The 21,594-nt window shown below is 36.3% G+C and overlaps 1 protein-coding gene across 3 annotated transcripts in view; it reads right to left on the bottom strand.

The window, feature by feature from the left end:
• MDFIC (MyoD family inhibitor domain containing) overlaps positions 1-21,594 on the bottom strand; it is a 52,560-nt gene that overhangs the window by 18,215 nt on the left and 12,751 nt on the right. For all 3 annotated transcript variants that reach the window (XM_058804636.1, XM_058804638.1, XM_058804639.1), the window contains exon 3: positions 20,739-20,870. In XM_058804636.1, coding sequence (XP_058660619.1) covers positions 20,739-20,870 — 132 coding nt within the window. The remainder of the gene's footprint in view (positions 1-20,738; positions 20,871-21,594) is intronic.

Here is a 21,594-nt window from a genome sequence, read left to right as displayed (position 1 = left end):
TTCAGGTACAAGTTAACTAATTTTCCAATAAATACTACTGGGACAAACAGACCAAGATGGTCTCTAAAAGGACTCATTTCTAAATTTGCCTAACAAACCCCCAATGCTTTCCTTTTATCCAGAACACTAACACTGCTCTCATATTGCTTTCTCCACAATCATCAACTTTTCCAGATTAAACTTCACACAAATCTTAAACTTTATGTTCTGGTCACGCTCACAGGTAACAGAGGATTCTTTTTCATAATAGTTTAAATATTAACTGGTTCATGCTTTTCTTGCCACTTGATATTTTAGTCAATGCCACTAACGTTTTCAGAAGATAGCCCTGACTGCCCACATTTATCTAGGTCAGAGTAACCCTTCTTGAACCTACTTGACCAAAGTGATAATTTTCTGTTGCAGGAAAGAAAGAGAGGGCTGGGGGAAACATTCATGTTTTAGACTCCCCGAAGATTTTACAGGGAATAAAGATCAAAGATCATCCCTTTCCATTACCAGTAGTAACTGCTCAGAAACCTCCAAGCCAACAAAACAGGAGCACACTATCTGAGACCTGAAGAAGTAACTGGTACCCAAAGGCTTTTTTATTGACAACTCTGAAACTGCTTCTTCAATTTTGCATTAGTGTTTGTAAAATCTATGAACAGAAGCATAAGAAAGGCACTTTCTTCCCTTTGGAATTCAATTTGGGCTACGGATGCCTTGAGAGGCTACCTAGAACAGAGACTAGACAGTGTTAAAGGAGTAAAGTAGGTGTTTATTAAAAGGCCTTCAAAGGATACACTTTGGGCAGTACCAGAGCCTGGCTGAGACTACACCCAAGATGGACCCTGGGTCACAGTTTTTCACACTTTTAGAGGTTTTGCTCCATTTACATATTGGGCTTAATTGTCCAATTACAGCTTCACATTATGCAGTTCCATCCTCCCAGATTGCTCCTCAATTCCCTGTTGTTTACACTTTTTGGACCTGAAGCTGCAATGGCGTCTTTGGTTCTCAGGCTGGAAAAGGATTGTTTTGTCTGACTAGACTGTGAAGAGAACTTGCTGACACTTTATATGAGGTTCACAGTTATACACTAATGCAGTACAGAATCTGAAAAATATGAAAGCTAAAATTTATGCATCACTATATATTTGGTTAACATTTCCAAACTCTCATAAACATCCCAAACCAAATTTTTGTGGAATTTTCTCCTATTTGAATAAATATTATTAAAAGTATACTACCAGGAACCCTTTGTGTAGATTCTCTTTCCATATATGTGCAAAATAGTCATAAATCTTTGCCAATACCAGAAATGAAAATTTACTCTCTAAAATTCAGTGTTTACATCTACAGCACCCCATAGTTTTATCTTCATTATCCAACTTAAATGCAAATTTTGTAATTAAGGAACAGTGTTTTTCACATTTCATGTAATGTGTCCTTACCCTGCATTGCTTATGATTCCCTGCTGTGGAGTAGTGCAGTTGTACCAATGAACTAGAATTGCTGGAGAGCAGTTAACCTTCCTCAATAAACACAAGCAATAGACTTTTCTAAAAATTCTCTATGTCTGAATGTCAGTTTATAAAACTGACATCTATGACCTTTATCTAAGCCACTTAAATTGGTGGTGGCAGCTTACAAATTGTTTATATATTTTGGGGGCTTTGCTACAATATGGGAACTTGACAAAATATCCAAAATTCATTCTTTAAAATTAGGTGTGTTTCTGTCAAACTGTGGATAAATGGAAAGACTTGGAAATCAGAACAGTTACAGGTTTTTATTTGATTATTATTTTTACTAATGGTTTAGGGACTTTTCTATGGTTTTTTATTATTTTAATTTTTTATTAAGTAATATTGTTCCCAAAGTACCCTTACTTGCATCTTTTAGCATTAACATACAACTTTTTAGCTGACTGGCTTTACAGTATTCACGTGTGATACGCAGGTCAAATCAAAATGGAATAAAACCCCAAATGGATTAGTTATCTCAATTTAAATTTATTTTAACTTTATTGATAATTTTGCACTAGGGACACTTGAATCTTATGGTTAAAACACACTTGAAACCAATTAGGAACCACATGACCGCATTCTAGCATAAAGAACAAAAGCAATTGACAGTTCCAAGATTAAACCACAACTACTCAGTTTAGAACAGAAATATTTTTACCTTATTTTTTAAAGGTTGTGTACATCTTAAAAAAAAAAAAAAAAAAAAGGTGTAATATGGAGAACGACACAATGCTTCTTAAAACACAGTGATACCCAGGGACTCTCACTCTCTCTTTAATGATCCACTGCTCTCATTCAGCTGTCTTTCTTTTTTCAAATCTTTACATATGTGACAGCTCTCAAAAGTAGACCATAGACCATCTGGCATTTTCCGAGGTGTAACTTGTGCAAATTCAGCTCTACTGGGAACACAATGCTATCTTCTGCCTGCGTTATAAAAGATACAATAGAATGTAGAACTTATGAGTTGTTTTGAATTATTCATTTTTTGCCTGTATATTCAAGAAATTTTACAAACTCTGCATTTTGTACTACATAATCACATGCGTTAAAGGTACAAAGAAACTTTTTGACACCTCTTTTCTACAGAAAGATGGCATTTTGTTTGATATGTGAACATTCAGCGCCTGTTATATCATTCTAAACAGGCCGTGTGCTGCTACAAAAGATCCCATTTTACACTCTATGTATGAGCAAAAATGTTATTCTTGATATTCACTAACTAATGCAACACACATCAAAATTCCAAATGTGTGTTGGATGAACATTCAGCATCATCAAATCAGGACGGTACTGGTCACTTACTATATGTTAAAGATTTAAGAAAAAAATCATTCCTCAGACAACACAGAAAAATTGTCATTTCAAACATCTACAATGAGTAGTTTCAAAATGTCCTAAGAAATACCATGCTTTTCAGGTTAATATGTTTTTAATCTTTAGCAAAACCAGTAGATTTAAGTCAATATTTTATACAGTGCTAACACTAGTGGATTTTCAATAAGAATGATAAATATTAGATTAATGATTCAATAGACTGAATCTTTTTTGATAGAAAACTAGCAGATAATACAGGTAGTAATAACTGCACATGAATCTGCTGCCTTGGAAAAGCAATAAAAAGGCCCTATATTGCTATAGCATATAATCTATTAGCGTGTTTCACACCTTCTTTTCGTTGGTTTCCTTGCAAAGTGGGCCTTAATACAGTGACTTCTGCTGTTATTTAACTGACTTTGCACAATAATTTAATTGTAAGGTTATTATCTGGTGAATTCAAGTAGTAAACATTTATTATGGTTTTTGATGGTTTTGAAGTAACTATGCACATTCTCCTTCAGACTGTAAAACTCTTAGCACACTTTAAATGAATATTCACAAAGATATGCACACCTTGACTGCACACTGATTTACACCTTACAAAGTCCCAGCTGTTCTTGAAAGAAAAATTCTGATGCATGCATTTAAGAGGAAAATGTATGTCAACAGAGGGAAACTCTCAACCGAAAGAGGACCAAAAGAAGACAGTCTAAGCTATCATTAGGGATTTTATACAAAACACAAAAACAAACATACACTGAATGCAGACTCCTCTGAGTCAAAGTGAATCAAAACAAAACATCAGGCGGGAGAGAAGAACTGAGACAGTTAATTAGTAGCCTAATCACATCAAAAGCCATTCCAAAGCAGCTGATACAGACATCTGTGGAGTTTTGCTAGTCTGGCCAATGAAAGTGATGGAAAAAAAACTTTCCAGTTTACAGCCTGAGTTATCTGACTACACACCCAGAGAGGGAAGAACAATTTTTTTCCTTATGTATGACACAACAGTTTATGATGACAAATCAGGCCACAGTAACAGTATTTTTGCAGGTGGATGTGGGAAGAATAAAATGCACAGCTCCTGGTTGTAAAACTGTAATTGTATTTTCAAACATTGAGAAAATACATCATATTGTTTCACTGTATTCTTAACCTTTCTCTCTTCCCCAAAAGGTTGCAACTACAATAGGAAGATGAGTTTTTTTGGAAATACAGAGGTCCTGATTGGTTCCACTAACACTGAAAGTCAAGATCTACAATTAACTTGAGCTGGAGGAACTGTTTGATCTCAGTGGACACTGCTCCTACTCCCTCTGCATGGATCACATGGAACAGACCATATGTAAGGGAGGTAAGAATCAGGCCTCTGGTTTTTATCAGTGCTTCTTTGCATCACTGATTTAAGCATAAGGGGGAAAATAAAGCAGATGACAGTCAAGAATTGCACAGTAAAACCAGGGGCTGCCTGAATTCTAGAGTAAAATTAAGGTGATTCTAAATTACTTCTGGAGAAAGTGGAGAAAACATAAATTCTTTAGATATAAAAGGCAACATTTCCCAGAGACTAGCAAAAAAATCTTAACTTTTCAAGAAAATTATATATTGTATGTGTTATAGGCTCAATAAGCATAAAATGTTACTGAAACTGGGAGAACTCAAGTATCTCAATCCTTCTCCATCCCCACTTTCTAACTAAATCCTGACTAGTCTCTAATATGATCTTCAAACTACATCAATAGCTTTCTCTGTCTAGCTATCCAGAATATTAACATTCAGATTACAAGACGTACCTCTGAGTCAACCTGTGAAGTGGCTTTTGTCAGCAATTATTTTTGAATATTTTCTGGGACATAAATAGCATATACTGCAGCTACCATATCACAGAAGGCATACATTAACTAAATAACAAGGTACCATCAAGGCACCATCTATCTTTTAAAATCATTTTTTTACACTGAATTTTTTATACCATGCTGACTTTACAAGGAAAACAAAGTATCAACTAACAGCATCAACCACCTTTTTAGAATTCCTTCTTGTAAGACGTGAGGACATCTTCAAAATGAATACAATATATTATTATGAAACAGGATGTCCTTTGTAATGAAAATACTGTAGTAAAATTGCTGGTACGAGTTTTACAGGACCCACACTGAGAGCACTTTGTTAGAATACATCTGAGAGCACATCCAGGGAACACCTGATATAACAGAAACAAGGCTGGCAGGGGACAAAGGGAAAAGACATTTTATCCTGTCAGCTTTCACTTGGTGAAAGGTGGACAAGAATGGCAAACGTGTGCATGTGTGTCTATGGGTTGAGAAGCAACACAAGTGCACAAGACAGTGCCCAAAGTACTCTTATATCTGTGCAAAGACACCTGCAGTGCCTTCCTCTGGCAGGACTTTACACACTGTTTGAAGGGTTGCAGGAATTGTATAAAGATGTCTTTGACATTCCCAGAGAGATGCGGTTAGCACAGGGAAGCATGAAAAGGGCTCGTAGCCAGGGTTTACAAAGTTGAAAAGCAGTCCAACTGGCAATATGGGGTGACTTTCTCTATTTACAAATCCTACATCCTTCCTGATGTGATTCTGCAAAATGAACAAATGCCCACTGATTTTCTTTAATGACTGCAACAGCAAATTTTAAATATTTGCTAAACTGAGTAAAACCCCTAACATTTTTAGTTACCTATCTTGTAACAATTATCTCAGAATCAAAATACCCTTTGGCTTCTAATTACCATTAGATTGTCAGTAAATTATTCTTCTTTATCAAACACATCTTGCCATCATTAGCAATGTTTTTTCTGAGACTGGAAATATTGTCATCTATGATAAACTTTGCAGATGATCTGGAAATTTTTGGTAGATCGCAATATAATTAGAAATAAAGAGAATTCATATACTGCACTGATTGTTAAACTACACCTACATAAAGTTGAATACAGTTCTTACTGTAGCATAGTTTGTTGTTTCTTGAGAACAAACAACAGGAACTCACCACAAAATACCAAGAGCCAAACACAAAGCAGGGCATTATAGGTAACAGACACCCATACACCTGGGGAATAAATCCCTACATAATGTTTCATTCAAGAGTGGGAAATTTTACCACAAACTTTCCACTTGCAACATTTCTGTATCCATTTTTCTTCTCAAGCATTCTGCTAGGACTGGAAAAGAATTGTACTGTATTTGCTCTTATGTTTCATAGCGTTACAAATATGTACTGCAGTGGTAACAGTTGCACAGACATGTGGAATAGCAGGTTTACTCCTGGTCACCAATCCAACACTCCTAGGGCATATTTATGGAGTTTAATAGATTCATTAGTTACTACTGCAGCTAGTTTCTTGTTCGGTTGTTTGCTGTTGCAGCTAGTTTGTGGGTTAGTTTGGGGGTTTTTTATAATTTAAGATTTTTTTCTTATTTAAGGTGAGATCTTTAGTTATTTCATCCTGTGTTTTCCACAGAGGTAATTTATTAAGAGGCATCTTCATCTACTTGGGGTTTTTTTTTTGTTTGATTGGTTGTTGTTACATTTTCCTTCATAAAACACAGTGGCTTGTAAAACACTGGATCTCAGAAGTGAATAATCAGTGCACTAAGAATCGGAGAATTAGCTTTTTGCTAATTCTTAATGTAATAAAATAGATCTATTTCTTCAACACAAATAATCAGCAATTTCCTAAATGTGAAGATGGGCCCTGAAATGACAAAGGGCACTAGGAGTGCAATACAATCCATCTCACTGAGGAACAGAATGCTTTGTTTCTGGAGCTCTAACTTTAAAAGAAAGTTTATCAACCACTAAAGGTAATCCAAGCTGGTGGCATGCCATTACAGCAGTTATGCTATTTGTATCTGCTACAACATAACAATAGTACCACTGCATAAAGACACACTGATGTCCCATGGAATTTGACACATTAGGTCTCAAATATTTGAAATAGTTTTGATGCCCCTCACCATTGTGTTACTTGCTCCCAAATAAAGTAAAAAACATCAAAGAGAAGCTACAAACAACAGGATATGGCTTGCTGGGTTTTGCCTCATAAGCGGCACAGCAGGATGCACCAGTCAGGAGAGATAACCTCAGTGTCATTAACAGCCATAACCTGAGCAAGTGCACAAACAGGTCCTCTTGCCTCCAGCACCTCCTGCTCCCTTCCTCAAAACCCCTGCAACCACTGACAAACTAGACTCTGTTTTACCACAGGAAAAAATGTGGGATGGTGAGGCAGCAGCTTCTCAGACAAGCCCGTACAGCATTCACCTCTGAGTACAAAGATATTCTGAGGTCAGGTTTATTTTCGACTGACTGTATATATCAAGTGTGCACATGTCAAGATTGCAGTGGTCAGCTAAACTCATACAAAAAAATGCATATAAACTGGCTGTACTTGGTTTTAAAAAGAACCCAAAAGGAAATGCTTGGAATGAGCAATTCCCTTAATGTTCACTGCTCCTTTGATTTCTAATCCTCAGCTCACGTAAGTGACAGAATTTCAGAAGATTCTAGAAAGTGTTCCACCTCAGGTGTGATCACTTGCTCTCAGTGCACCATCTTTTGTAATCTCTGTAATTTTAGTACCCACTGCTACTATTAACAAAACTAATTGCAGAAATCAAAAAGGAGTGAAAACATAGTAACAGCAACAGAGAGGATTATATGAAAAGATGGCAGGAAAACACAGAACATGAGTACAAATATAGTAATATATAAATTGATAACTGAGTTTTTGATTCCATTGCTCCATTTATTTTCGCTATGCTATTCTTTCTTGCAATACATAGCTGATGCTAAGTTTGGCATTGGCTGATACAAAGTACCAGAAAACCAAAGAAAGAAAGAAAGAAAGAAAAATATCACAGCTGCAAGAAAAATGTAACAAGGGACGAAAATGGACAATAATGCCAAATAACAGCCAAAACTTGGAATTTTACATTATTAAAACAATAGTAGAGCAAAATAATCAAAAGAAAAAAGAGCCTATAGGAACTACCCAGAAGAAGAGAACTCTGGAAGGGAAGGAGACAAAGAGAAATAATACATAGTGAGCTGAGCCACTTTACTTCTGTGAGAGCAGAAAAGAGTATGGAAGAAGAAACAAAAAAAAAATCCAAAAGTAAAATCCCAGCGAATCTGAAGCATTTGCTACAGATTTTGCAAGTAAGAAAAGAATTAAATGATAACTCATTAGTTGATAAGCAGTGAAATATAACAAAGATGAACATTTCATACTTATACAGAGATCAGGTGCTGAAGCAATAGCTCCCTTCTGCTCAAGGTCAGAGAGGATCCTGGAGCCCAGGCCAAAAATCAGCCACACTCAGCACTAGCAGCACAATGGAAAATGGAAATTCTGTGTCAGAAAGCAGGGTGAGGACTTGAGGTCCACAACAATAACTCTTCATGACCCATCTTTTCATAACAGCAGACTTCATAGTTAACAGAGTGATTGCCAGTAGGAGAAAAAAGATGTGGAAAAATGGTTGAGACAGCAGCAAACGTCCGTCTGTTTCCTGATCCTGAAAAAGCCAAGTGTGAGGAGAAAGAGAAGCAGCATCTATCTGCACAGACAACACACTGAGGAGCTTTAGTCTCATTTATGGATGTTCTTCAGCTGCAAGAATTCCCTTATGGCAAGCAGGGTCCATCAGATGGGTACAGGATACCCCTCACCAAATCACCAGGTTTCTAAGTCCATGGTCTGGATGAGTGGGGCTTCCCCATCCCAAAGCACTCCAGGGACCCCAGGTCAACAAAGGATTTTGAATCACACACAAAGTCCAGGCACAGCTCCTGTCACCAAGGCTGTCTCAAGGGCGGCTGTATGCCACTAATGCACCAGCTTGGCATCAGGATGACCCAGAAATGAGAGTTCTTTTTCCACCTTTGAACTAACTCTTTGGTGTACCTTGAAGTCACAAGGCACCATCTAACCCAAAATATTTTTGTGAAAGCTCTACATGTAAGATTCTTGAGAATATACTTTGAAAAGTGCTCTTTTTAGAGTCCTTGAAAAACCTATATTCTCTTTTTTTCTTCCCTAGATTCAAATCTACAAGCAACCATGGACTAAAAGGCTGAATCTCTGTATAAGAGCTGTCTTTTCCCTTCCCCACCCCACCCCACCCGACAGGCAGTTTAACTTTGACTCAAAAACAGTTGTTTCATATGCCAAGGGAAAAGGCAACAGAGTCTTTCTGAACATAAACCTTTTCCCACTGAGAGCTTCGTGTGTCAAAGTCAACACTGAATGAACTGAATATCAATCATCGTCACCAATACTAAGGAAAAATATTTTTTACTTAACTGCTTATTTATCACTTTCTACCAAAATGATCTAGCAAGACCTCTTTCTGACTTGGCTGGAAAAACCCACAAATCCTGGCCAAGTTTTCATAATGACCTCGATTACATGAATTCAGTATAGCAATAAAAACAAAAAACAAATGAGCTTTTGCCAGCTGCTCACGGGTCCATCCCTTAGAGCAGAGCAAAAGTCAGACTGCTGACCATGCCTGCTGTAAACCAAACTTCCTGTAAAAATGATGCACTTGGTTTCCTGAAAGGAAGCAAAACATAAGCTGCTCAAACAATACATAAGAAAGCTCTGATATCTCAGCCACACAGTTACAAATCTGTCCTGTTAGAAAAATACAGTGTCACATCAGCGACCAACAGCAACAAGTGCAAAAATTCAGAGAAACAAATGCATTACCTCAATAGGACAGCATCAGATTAGTTGAAAAAATTGAAAAATTGTTTTAATGGGATGTAATTACCTGTAAAACATTTTTCTTTCATTCCACCACTGAGCTAAAATTCTGATTCTCCACTCTGTTCATGAAACAAGATATAATTCCCTATGAAATTGTTGCGCCCAAACGATATTAACAGCAAAATACTAGTTTTTATCTCTAACATGCAGACAGGGATTATTCTCATTCCAGCATGTTTAAAAGCATTCAACAGTACCTATGGAATTATTTTCATTCTCTATTAAAAACAGTTCTTTCAACTTACAAAACTATGCAATTTGACCCACTGAAGTTTATTTAGTTCATTGTTGGGTTTAAAACATTTTTAAGTAGCATTTAAATTTGAATTAGCTCCATGCTTGGAATTGGTGCTTTTTGCAACACAGTTGTTTTATTTGGTTTTAAAACCTTTTGTTTTGTCTTAGAAGACGTACATCTCTTTATTCACAGAAAAAAAAATCCTTCTGCACTAATCACAATTACTTTTTTTTAATGGAGTGCAGATACAGAAATGAAATCCATGCTGGGTCAGTATTATTTGCAATACTGAAAAATGTCCATTTATGCATTTTAAAAATATTTTATTACAAGTTTTTACAGTAAACTGAAGGATTTCCAGAAAAGAAACATCATTTTAAGTGAAAGCATTAGAATTTAGCTACTTTTTTTTGTCCTTTACAGTTTAAGAGCTTTGAAAAAGTCACAGCTGAGACAGCAAGCTTGTCTTACCCACAAAGATCCAACGCACAGCACAGCAACCACATCAAACACAACCCACCTTCCCTTGCTGCTGACACAAGGCTTCAGCCACAAAAGCATTCCCAGCAGCAGCAGCAGCACCTGCTCAGGCTGGTGAGAGGTGAGCCAAACTGCCCCTGTGCTGTGCAGCTTTTCCCTGCCTGGCAAACACTGCAGCCTCACTTGCACTTCTTGGCCCCAAACAAAAACACTTAGGGAACCACTCCAACAACTGCTACGGGGGCAGAACTACACTGTTCTTAACACCACCATAGCCACTCTTCTGGAGAGTCCAGGCAATCTGCCATTCTATCTGCCATTTGGAATTCATTCCAGCACCCTTTTCTTTCATGTCCTTGAGTATAACTGGCTACATTTTACTGTGCCATAACATTTTCTGAGGCTGCTAGAACTAACAAATCATTATGGAATATTTCCCTACTACCTTTTATTTAATTAGCATTATGACGATTCAGCCAAAATTCCCTGTTTCTCTACAGTGCAGTACAAAGAGAGAAGCCAACCTACTCAAAAATTACCAATGTTTTATTTTTTTAATACATGCTTTTTATTGGCTTCCCCAGTTTTCAGTCTTTAACTTTCTGCTTTTGTCAGTAACTACAAACTAAGACCAGGTTAATTTTTTTTTTTATTTTATGAAAAATTAAATCTCATATTATCAGATGGCTCTAGAAGCTGAGTTTCGTAGTGTGTTGTAAAGTTTAACAGCTGGGGGCTTTGCATGAATTGCACAGTATCTTGACAAAATTCACTGTTAGCTCTCCAATAGTCAGATTACTCATGCTAATACAAAAAAGGTCATTGCTGCTTAAAAACCAGCTTAAATGTTGCTGTTAACACATAGAAGCTGAAACAGGCTTTTGTACTGAAGCACTTTAAAATACTTTCAGTCAACCTATAAGCACAACCTCACTGTCATTGCTTACAGGTTTGCCATTGTATTTGAGAAAGAAGTGGTGAAACAAAGGACTGTTCAAGCAACCAAATAGACAAACAAACAAAAATAGGAAAAAGGGGTACTAGAGAAAATTATGCAAACAGAAAAGAGAAAAATGGCTTGGCATCAGAATTATTAGAGGGATGGGCCAGTCCTTTCTTTATTCTTTTACTTTATAAAGGCAAATAAGGGAAAGAGGATACAGAATAATTTATTAAAAATGGGAACAAACCTTCAGCATTCCTCCAACTTTGATTCCACCATATCACTGATACGCACCCTTTACTTTCTTCCAAAATTACCCGAAATTCTAAGGAGGTTTTTTAAAAATCAATAGTTTGAAGTGCCATTCCATTATAGCCATCATGAAATGCACTTCTGTCCCCAAGTTTTGAAAGTAAAATATATTTTCTATGGAAACCTTCCCTGTGCTTTCAAGCAAGTCTTCTCTCCTTTTACATAAGGACCTGCTCCAAAAAAATTCAACAAAATATAAATAATGAGACCTGAACTTCTTGTCCTATTCCAGCTATCACAGCAGAATTCCTGGTGTGGATGCTGATTTAATAAAAAACAAAAGCTTTTGCCAAGTTATTTTCTCTTGTTCAAGGAGGGAGCATAGCCCAGCAAATGGGATCTCTCTGTTCTTCTGAAAATGCTAGAGTAGCAGATGTTCTATAATAACACAAACAGTCAAAACCAAATAGTGATTTACTTAAAACTGAGTCTGTCAACTAAACTGTAAGAAAAAGATTCCTCAGACGTAACACCATGCTACAAATGGGAATCAGAAAATCAAGTGGACCAAGAAGTATATCAAGTATATCAAGTAACAGTCAAAGGAGTGGAACAAGAAGAGGAGTGGATAAAAACCAGATACCTTTTACCAGAATTCCTCCTTTAGAAAGTGTTCTGAGTTGTTTTTTTCCTTTCCATATTTCCAAAGTTAAACACTGTCTTATTTGTTGTAAATACAAAACTCACACTAGTTGCAAATTTCCAGGATTTGATCCAGCACAGGACAGCTTCAGAAGGACTGTGCAGAAGACTCTCAGGGAGCACGGAGACCTTACAGCTGCTCCAGCTGCCTTAATGTACTCTGTCAGTTACTTCATAGCATGATTAGCTATGTACAGTCCCACCCAATCTTCTATCTACTGCTGGATACAAATATTTACCAATACTGATTTTAAAATATGACAGTGACTCATCACTAAAAAGTCATCACACAGTAAAAAGAATATATATATATATATATAAGTAGGGAAATACTTCACAAAGTCATACTTACAAAGTGAGCTGCAAAATACTAAATGAGATTGTGTAATTTGATAAAGTCACCTATAAGAAAACTACATGTACGCTATCCAAGGTTACTCTGTATCCTGCCTCACCATCTAAATATTTTTCTGCATCACCTCTGTGAAAAACTGAGGTTGATCCCTCAGAAAAGTTTTTCCAGGCAGGTTAATCCCAAATCATCTCACCAAAACTTATTTTCTTTCATTTTGAGATTCAAGCAAAAAGAGTACTGTTCACTGATCTCCTGTATTCCTGAATTGTACAGTCCTAAAGGATGCTCCATTCTGGTTTGACACTGCTTTTACAGCCAGTTCTGGTCAGCACAATAATCCTTCATTGCTTTTCTGTCAAAATGTGAATTTTACTTCAACTTGCAATTTATGGAATACAGTCAAAATATGCACCTGTCCTACTGAAGAAAGGAGACTGGGAAAGGTAGATGCCTTCTAACTGGCTAAGAGGTTTTATTTTTGAAGATGTACTTCCGAGTTACCTGTACCTGAAGACAGGCTTGCCCCTGATCTGCCAAAGAATGGCAATAGCTTATGCTGTCTCTCAGTAGCAAAAACTTGCCCTGAAGGTCAAATGTGACTCATAGGCCATTTTTTAATAGGTTTGTCTAACTCTTTGCTCTACTTGACTTGTCTCAAAAGTAAACTTCTTGACATTTTATGCAAACATTATACAACCTTAAGTTTGAGTTATAAATCAATAAAACTCACTTAAATGTGAGGAACCTTCACAACAGGAAAAAGTCTCTTAGCTGAAATTCTGCTGTAATTAACATTAGCATTGCTAAATTTTCTCCAAACAAGTGTCATAATATTTATAGTCCAAAGAGAAAACATGATAATTGAGATACTGCATTGAATTTGAGGGAAGAAAGTTTACAAGTAAAATTTAAGCCTCTAAAAATCATGGGTCCGATGATTCAAAACTCAGAATTTGAAAAGTTCTTCTGGTAGAATGTATGAGTTTGCATTTTATAATCACAAACTTCAAGAGCAGTATCCACACAAAAACCTTTCTCACACACCAGAACACTCCAGTTTATTCAAAAAGAGTTAAGGCTCAGGTATCAAATAATCAACCATTCTCTTAAATCAAGTCTCAATATATGTGGAAGCCTACTTTGCCAGTAAAATGATTTTTAAAAATTGGTATTAGAAATAGCTGGAATGAGAACAGCTGTTTGACATTTTAATGTTTGTCAAAAGGTTCCTTGGGTTTGGATTATGAAAAAATTTTTAAGGGAAAATAGAAAGCCACACCACAACAAGACACCAATAGGTCATAGGCTCCTGTTTCTCCTTGTCTTTTATAAAAATACCTTCAAAGAAAGGTATTTGCGGGTTCTTTTGCACTACAGGTCTCATATTATCAGAATGCATAAGAAGTAAGCAGTATTCAGATCTCCCTTTCCTCCATGTAGCTGTATAAAGAAGAAAATGTTTAACTGTGATTACTTAGCTGAGGCTTATCCTGTCACCATGAGTCCCTCTCCCCATCTTTCACTTTTTTATCAGTAAATAAAAAAATAAAAAATATTTAAAACTATTTTGACCCTTCAATTTTGAAGAATTTATTTCATTATTATGATGTAAACACAATATACAATATACTGCCTTTGAGCTTTATAAACCTACACCATGCTTTTCACACCAATGACAGCAAATACAAAATTAAATCTAAAACAAGAAAAAAAGAACTTTGCCATGGTTTAAATTCATGACATTTTTGCCAGCAGATAGGTTCCTCAAAGTATGTCTTAGATAATGACACTTCCTTACACTTTGTAATTTAGTGTTTTCTTTGCTAAATATGGCTAAGTAAATACTGTTAGTACTGAAAACAGAAGAGTAAAACCACACTGACTCATTGGCTTGGTAGTATAATATTTCACATAGAATGCAGTCAAGAGTTTTCTTATTCCTCCTCTTTAAGAACCAAGCATATTCTACTTTTTTCCCTATAAGAGGAAATAATCAGAAAAAGAAGATAACTATTCTTTCCCATATAGGCATAACAGCATGATTAATTCTGAGACAGTACCAATACAACACAGGAAAATATTCTGAAATAAAGATACAATTTACTTCAGGCCCAAACACAGCAAGCACACGCTACTCAAAGAATTTCACCTTTGTCTGTTACTGGTGATTATTGCCATCCAAACTTCCTCAGCCTCAGACCATAAATTCAGATAACATTTTGAGAGTCACAAGTAAAATAAAACAGAAACTAAAAGGCTCAAAGTAATTCTAGCTATTAGTGATATGCAGAATACATACACCTATCTTATGGTCATCTGGAACAGTTTAAGTTTGACTACTGTTCTGTAAATGGATCCACAACAGCAAGAAGTTTATTTCTTGACACGGAGTGACAACAAAGTATACAAATTCCTCATCTATCTCAGACCATCATTAGCTGCATTGCCTTTCAGCAGGCAATGTAGAGTTGAAGGGGATATACAGAAAACAAATACACCTGGCAGCAGCTTGGTGTAGTACAAGGGACTACTACAGCAACACTCATGTCATTCTGTAAGCACAGAAACGCACGGGATTAGTTAGGTTGGAAAGGACTTCTGAGATCATTGAGTCCAACTTATGACAGAACACCACAATGGCAACAAGATCATGGCACTAAGTGCCATGTCCAGTCTTTCCTTAAATATGCACAGGGATGGTAACTTCACTACCTCCCTGGGCAGTCCATTCCAACATCTGATCTTCCTTACTGTGAAGAAATTCTTCCTGATGACCAACCTAACCCTCCCCTGGTGCAGCTTGAGACTGTGTTTGCTTGTCCTGGGAGAAGAGACCAACTCCCACCTGGCCACAACCTCCTTTCAGGCAGGTGTAGAGAGTGATAAGGTCTCCCCTGAGCCTCCATTTTTCCAGGCTAACACCAAAGACCCAGTCAGACTCTGAAGAGTGTAACTATAACAGTACAGCCACCTGTGAAAATCCCTCTCCACCCAGGAGAGGGTAAAGTGAAGATCACAGGGAAAGGCTTTGATTGTAAAACTCACCAGGCCCCTCAACAGGCCTGAGAAGGTTTTCAAAGACTTTTGGAGCAGCTGTAGTGAAAGAACTGCCAGGTCAAGGGAGAAACAGAAGCAACACAGGCTAGTTCTGTGCCAGGGAGAGGATTAGAAAATCTCTAGGAGAGGAGTTCTCAGGGAGGACCTCTTTACATCTACTATCCAGATTTGTCATAGATTAACCTTTTTTTAAAGAAGGTTCTAAATATCAAATACTGTGCTGCTGTATAAATATTGAACTGATTAAACTTTGTTCATTCATAGGTTAACAGATTTTTTATACCTGGGTCTATTTGGAACATTGTACATAAATCACTTCTTTAACTAATAGAATACACCTTTCAAACCCAGTAATATATTTTGAATAATTTCCATTAATCTATTCTGCACAATTTCTGTAGTCACACACTGTTATGCTGGAAGAAGACTGTATTTGTCATACTTTCTAGCTTTGAGAAAAACCATTTAAGTTAACTCAAGCACTTTGCACTATTTTATAGACAGAATAAACAGGATCATTTGAAATCACAGTAATTGTAAGATGACTGTGCATCATAGAACAGCCAAGAAATGATATCTGGATTAACATCAAACAAAACAGACTTCTAACAGCAGATTAGCTACTTCTTGTTGGAAAAAAAAAAACCAAACCAACAGACTCAAACACAAACAGCATAACAAACTATAGCAATCACTCACTTAGCCAGACAAAGGAAAGGAATGTCCAAAGCTTAAAATTAAATAAATAATCATGTAAAGTGAAAATGTCAACATAGAATACAGAAAACAAAAAGAAAAATATTTAGGTTTTTACTTCAGAAGCATATAGTAAATAAAATAGTGGCCAGAAGACCACGTAAAATTGATCCCCACAGAGCTGAAAGAAGCATCCCTTTCTCTGAAGAACCACTCTTATCAGGAGGGTATTCCATGGAGGAGAAAGAGACAATTGAAGCTTGAAAATGATGGATAGCAATGACCTTTCTATCTGTAAAACATGGGCATATTTTAGGTATTTAATCTTCAGAATTGGATTATTATTAATCAATTATTCATGACAATTTGAATCTATGGTAGATGTTTTTTGTTTTCTTAAATATCACATAGCTAAGCTTCTGCTGGAGAAATGGAAAGGAGATTAAATCCTCACAAGCAAATAGTGTTCAAGACTGGCATTTTATTCCCTCCTAAACATTCCCTTCCCTGCATAGCAACACACATTGAAGATAACCTAGTGGCCTCTGCAAAAATCCTGCCTAAGTAGTCTAAAATCCATCTTTATAGCCTTTTTTTCTCCAAGAGGGAAAAAAATCCCATACCTCTTCCAGAGAACAAAGAAGAGCATTGTGGTTACACAGAGCAGCAAAAACTGCTATGGCTTCATTCCTATAGCCACAGGTTACCCTGCTGCATGTTTAACATTCACTCCTCCTCACTTGCCAAGAGTGAGTGATAACAGAAGCAGAACCACTTCATTATGGGCCACCAGACCATACAATGAAAATAAGCAGAAGGTGTTTGCAGATATTTTAAATGCACTGGCAAAAAAGATAGCAGATGGACTTATTCTAAAGCTCTTTCGTAAAGCAGAACTCCTACAGTCAGAAATAATATAAAAAATATGTATGTGCCTGTGAAGAGAAGGGAACAGGTATCAACATTTTCCAGAAGAATAACTGTGCTGAAAAATATGTGTCTTCCCAGCTGGGGGAACCACTATGGAAAGACTCTACTCAGGTCCTAAAATTCAAGGATATGGATAGCAGTTGCCACCTTATGATGACTAAAGCCAATTTAACACAGATAAAGCCACCAAGGATTTGGCAGTTTTTCCTGTTCTCAAATACTCTGTTAAAAAAGTACACCCTATTCCTAGTCTAACTGAACTTCCTGACATTATATTTAGTTCTCCCTTTGTCTTGCTATAGTTGAAGAACTGTCTTAACAAATTTCTGTTTGTTGTGGCATGCTTCTTAGGGACTAGGCAAAGTCCCTCTTTATTCCCTTTGTTAACACCAAGCAGATTGAATTCCAGGAGGTTTTCCACAACATGGCACATTTTCAACTACTCCAGTCATTCCTGAGATATTTGTGGTTCTCCCCTGACCCTTCTCCAACCGAACAATCTTCCAGTAACAGTTATGCAAGTGTATTAACAATTACCACAGAAAGGTAACACAACTGCTTCCTTCTTATGCAGCCCTTCATTGTTTATATGTCAGTACACAGTAATCTTTTGATTCTCAAACTCTCTTCAAAAACAATAAATTCTTTAGTTGAGGCTTCCCGTAAGATTAACCATTTACCCAGGATATTCTGAACATTTTCATTAATGAGGAGAAGGGATGCTCCAAAGGAGACAGGGAAAAGGCTAATCTGGAGGAAATCTCTGGAGGCTCAAAAAGGGAGCTTGAAAAAAAGAGTGAAAGGGCAAAGCAAGGTGAATGTAAAACATCTTACTGTGGAAAACGGGGGCAGTGTTTTAGTTTATTAATGTTGCCTGGTAAACTGAGTTCACAAGTGCAAATGAGAAATCATACATAATGAAGTCATTACAGGGGCTCTAACACTGGACTTCGTTGTTAGTGTGCCAGTAAATCTGACTGATTAATCTAATTCCATATAACAGCAGGATAAAACAGCTGCAAACAAGGAAAACCTTGGAAATTAAATGCTGGAAACATTTATAAAGTAAAAGCTAATGCTAAGACAAATGGAGTATGCATCAACTGCGGGGATGGAAAACAATCTGTATGGGAAAGAAAGAAACTGAATCATTAGAATAGTGTGGAACAGTTGTGAAGTATGCGCTGTCTAAAACAATTTTTAGAAAGAGTTTTAAAATATACTGTAATAATCGAAACACTGTTTATTTCTAACCTTAAACTTCTTTCAATATACAACAGTCTGTGAACTTTAGTTTGGTGGGGTAATAGATCTGGTTGAATCAAGACCATTTTGAGCTACAATACTTATTTTTTACATGGAATACCCAAGTAACTGTTTGTGATAAGAAAGCTTATGTTTATTTCACTTGTTCTAGTTTTCAAACTTGGCTACTAGGTATATTGAGTTGTAAAACTTCTGCAAACTACAAAATGTATAACTGGTCAAGCACTGTTCCTCAATTTTTAAAAGGAGAACAAACTTCCCTACTCATAAGCCTCACACCCCCCCAAAAAACGCAAAAAGAAACTGCTTTGATTTCATCATTTTTGTTTCTTCCATGTAGAAAACTTTAAACTAAAGGTTATCTGAAGCAAGGAGAGGTTTGCATCACAGCATCTAATCAAATATGACTCATAATAAAGCCTCTACTACACACTTATTAAGATTAAGTGTTTTAGAAACTTACAGCTTTCAGCTAAACTTGCTTTCCACAAAGTCAGAGTACTACTCTGACTCAGAGTAAAGCTACTCATGACTCCAGGATGAGGACAGTCATGCACACTGAAATACATTTTATCCTATCTTCCCCCTTTTCCTTTTTTTCTTTTTGAAATTCAGCAGCAACTAACCCTTCCATCACATAGATATAACTGCATATAATCATCAAGTCACTTCACCAGAGGTTTCCACTATCTGCTGCAAATTCTACCATATGTTGAAAAAAAAGTATCATTTCCTCACACTCCCCAGTGCAGCCACTGCAGTATGTCTTGGTGGTGAACAGATTAGAGGATGCACAGAATCACCCTACAGTCCTCAAGGATTTGGGAATAAGGAAACTTCTAGGAAGAGGTGATGAGAAGGAGGCTATTCCAAAAGCAGAAGATGCCATATACACCCTTCCATATCCTCAACATAAGCACAAAACAATTGCTTGGCAAGGGACCGTTAGATCTAAAACAATAATCTTTTGGAATGAAGCAAATCTTAAGTAAACTCTCAAGCTGTGCAGGACAATTCTCCCTGTTTATAGCCCTTTAAAAATTATTTTAAATCATCAGATTTAAATATCTGATATGGTAAATTCAGGTTTCCTGTAAAGGATTGAGATAACTATTCAATATATTCGAGGTGTAAGCACATACTGGGATTAAGTATTTAGGAGAAAAAAAAAGGATTAACTAAGATTTGAAAATAATTTAAAATACTAACACAAAGTTTCAGAGAAGATAAATGTATAGATAAGACTAAAAACCAACTAAGCAAAATAACAAAACAATTGAAAAAACAACCTAAAAAGAAACAGATAATTGCAGCAAAAAACCACAAGTTTTGATAACAGTAGGTTTAGAAATATTTACTGCACTGTCAGCAGTACAATGTGCATTGTAAAGAGAAACTAACACTGAAATATGGGATCAGACAACCTCAAGAGAGCTGAAGCACCACTCTGCATTTAGTCCATTTTGTTTCTGAATACACCCAATAATTAGAGAATAGTTCCTTATGCTGCCCCTCCCTTAAACAACTAACATTCAAGCATTCACAAAATTTTAGAGCATTACAGAGTATTACCTCTGGCAATTGACAGAAATATTTTTGCCTTAAGAGGGTACAATGGATAGCATATGATCTTCAGTCCAAGACAGGAAAATTGGAATGATCTTGCATACCTTTTTATGTTTTAAAGCATACAGGACATACACTAGAAATGTGAAGCTGAAAAAACTAATTTAAAAACTCCACAGTTCCATAGCATGGGTCTACTACTTCAGGACTCAAAACCCTTGAAAAAACTTACACCTGACCAGTACTCAGTGCATCTGGAAGCATAGTTTACTCTGCTGCTTATATATATGCATTACCTGGGAAATTGAGGGTGATGACACCTAGCACAGCTGCATACATGCAGTACTAACTATTGTACTATTAATGAGAAGAATGTAACACTAAGGCTTTAAAGGCTTAGATGCTACAGAGGTCTATACCATTCTGTACCACTCAAATCACACCTTTCTTTATACTTGTTGCTTATTCATGCTGACAGGAGTCAATCTGGGAAATAAATTCAGTAGATGTGCATTAGAGTTGCAACACAATTGCATTTGACACACATTTAACAGAGTCAACAGGCAGCATCCCATTACACTTGAAAGCAGGCCTCAGCGGCAGCAATTTGTTCTGGAAATACTTACTTCTGATGAGGTCACCATCAGTGCGATTTCCCCAGATGGACTGCTCTTGTGTCTCTGCTTGTATACTCTGATTACTGGAAGGCTGGCTTATGTCTTTATCTTCTTCCACAGCAGTCTCTTGGTCAGTTTTTCCTAAGTCAAAAGAAATTTCAAAATATTATTTTCTACAGTATTTTTTCTCTATGTGAGCCAAACTAATTTTGAAAATTAAAAGTAAGATGGCATACATTATAACTTGTCTTAGCATTGCCTTTTGTTTCCTTAGAATTAACTTCCAATAAAGTTGATTTTCCATTTGTTTTCTAGCCTAGATCAATACAATTTCTCATTAAGAAAGACTTTTAGTCATATTGTATCCAATTGTGCAAAATAATACTCAGCAACTCAGCAGTTTCTGTAAAAAATTAAATTTTTGGGGGGGGTGAGGTGTTTTCTTATTTAGTTACCTTCCACAAAGTTTTCATATAAAAATTTTAATATCTTTGTCACACAAAAACCCATTATTTTTTACCCACATACATGTGGGTCTAGCACGTAAAATCTATGGTAATTTCACAAAATTTTGTTATCTATTTTTTATAATTAAACACATAATCAAAGACAAATGCAGTTGAAACTTCAAAAGTGACGAGTACAAAAATTCAGAAAATTATTAAACCACAATTACCTATGTTTTGTAGAAAAATACTTTTTAAAAGCCACTGCTGATTAAAAGTAAACATTCAGCCAAAAATTTAAAAAAAGGTATTTCTTCTCTCCAAGCATTTATAAGATGCAGGGAAAATTCCATAGTAAGGTTATTTGAAGGATTCTTCAGCTTATTTCACAATGTAACAGATGTTGTTTTGATGACCTT

This window comes from Ammospiza caudacuta, chromosome 5, assembly GCF_027887145.1.
Source record: "Ammospiza caudacuta isolate bAmmCau1 chromosome 5, bAmmCau1.pri, whole genome shotgun sequence".
Lineage (NCBI taxonomy): Eukaryota > Metazoa > Chordata > Aves > Passeriformes > Passerellidae > Ammospiza > Ammospiza caudacuta.
This window is presented reverse-complemented; position numbering and strand designations above follow the sequence as displayed.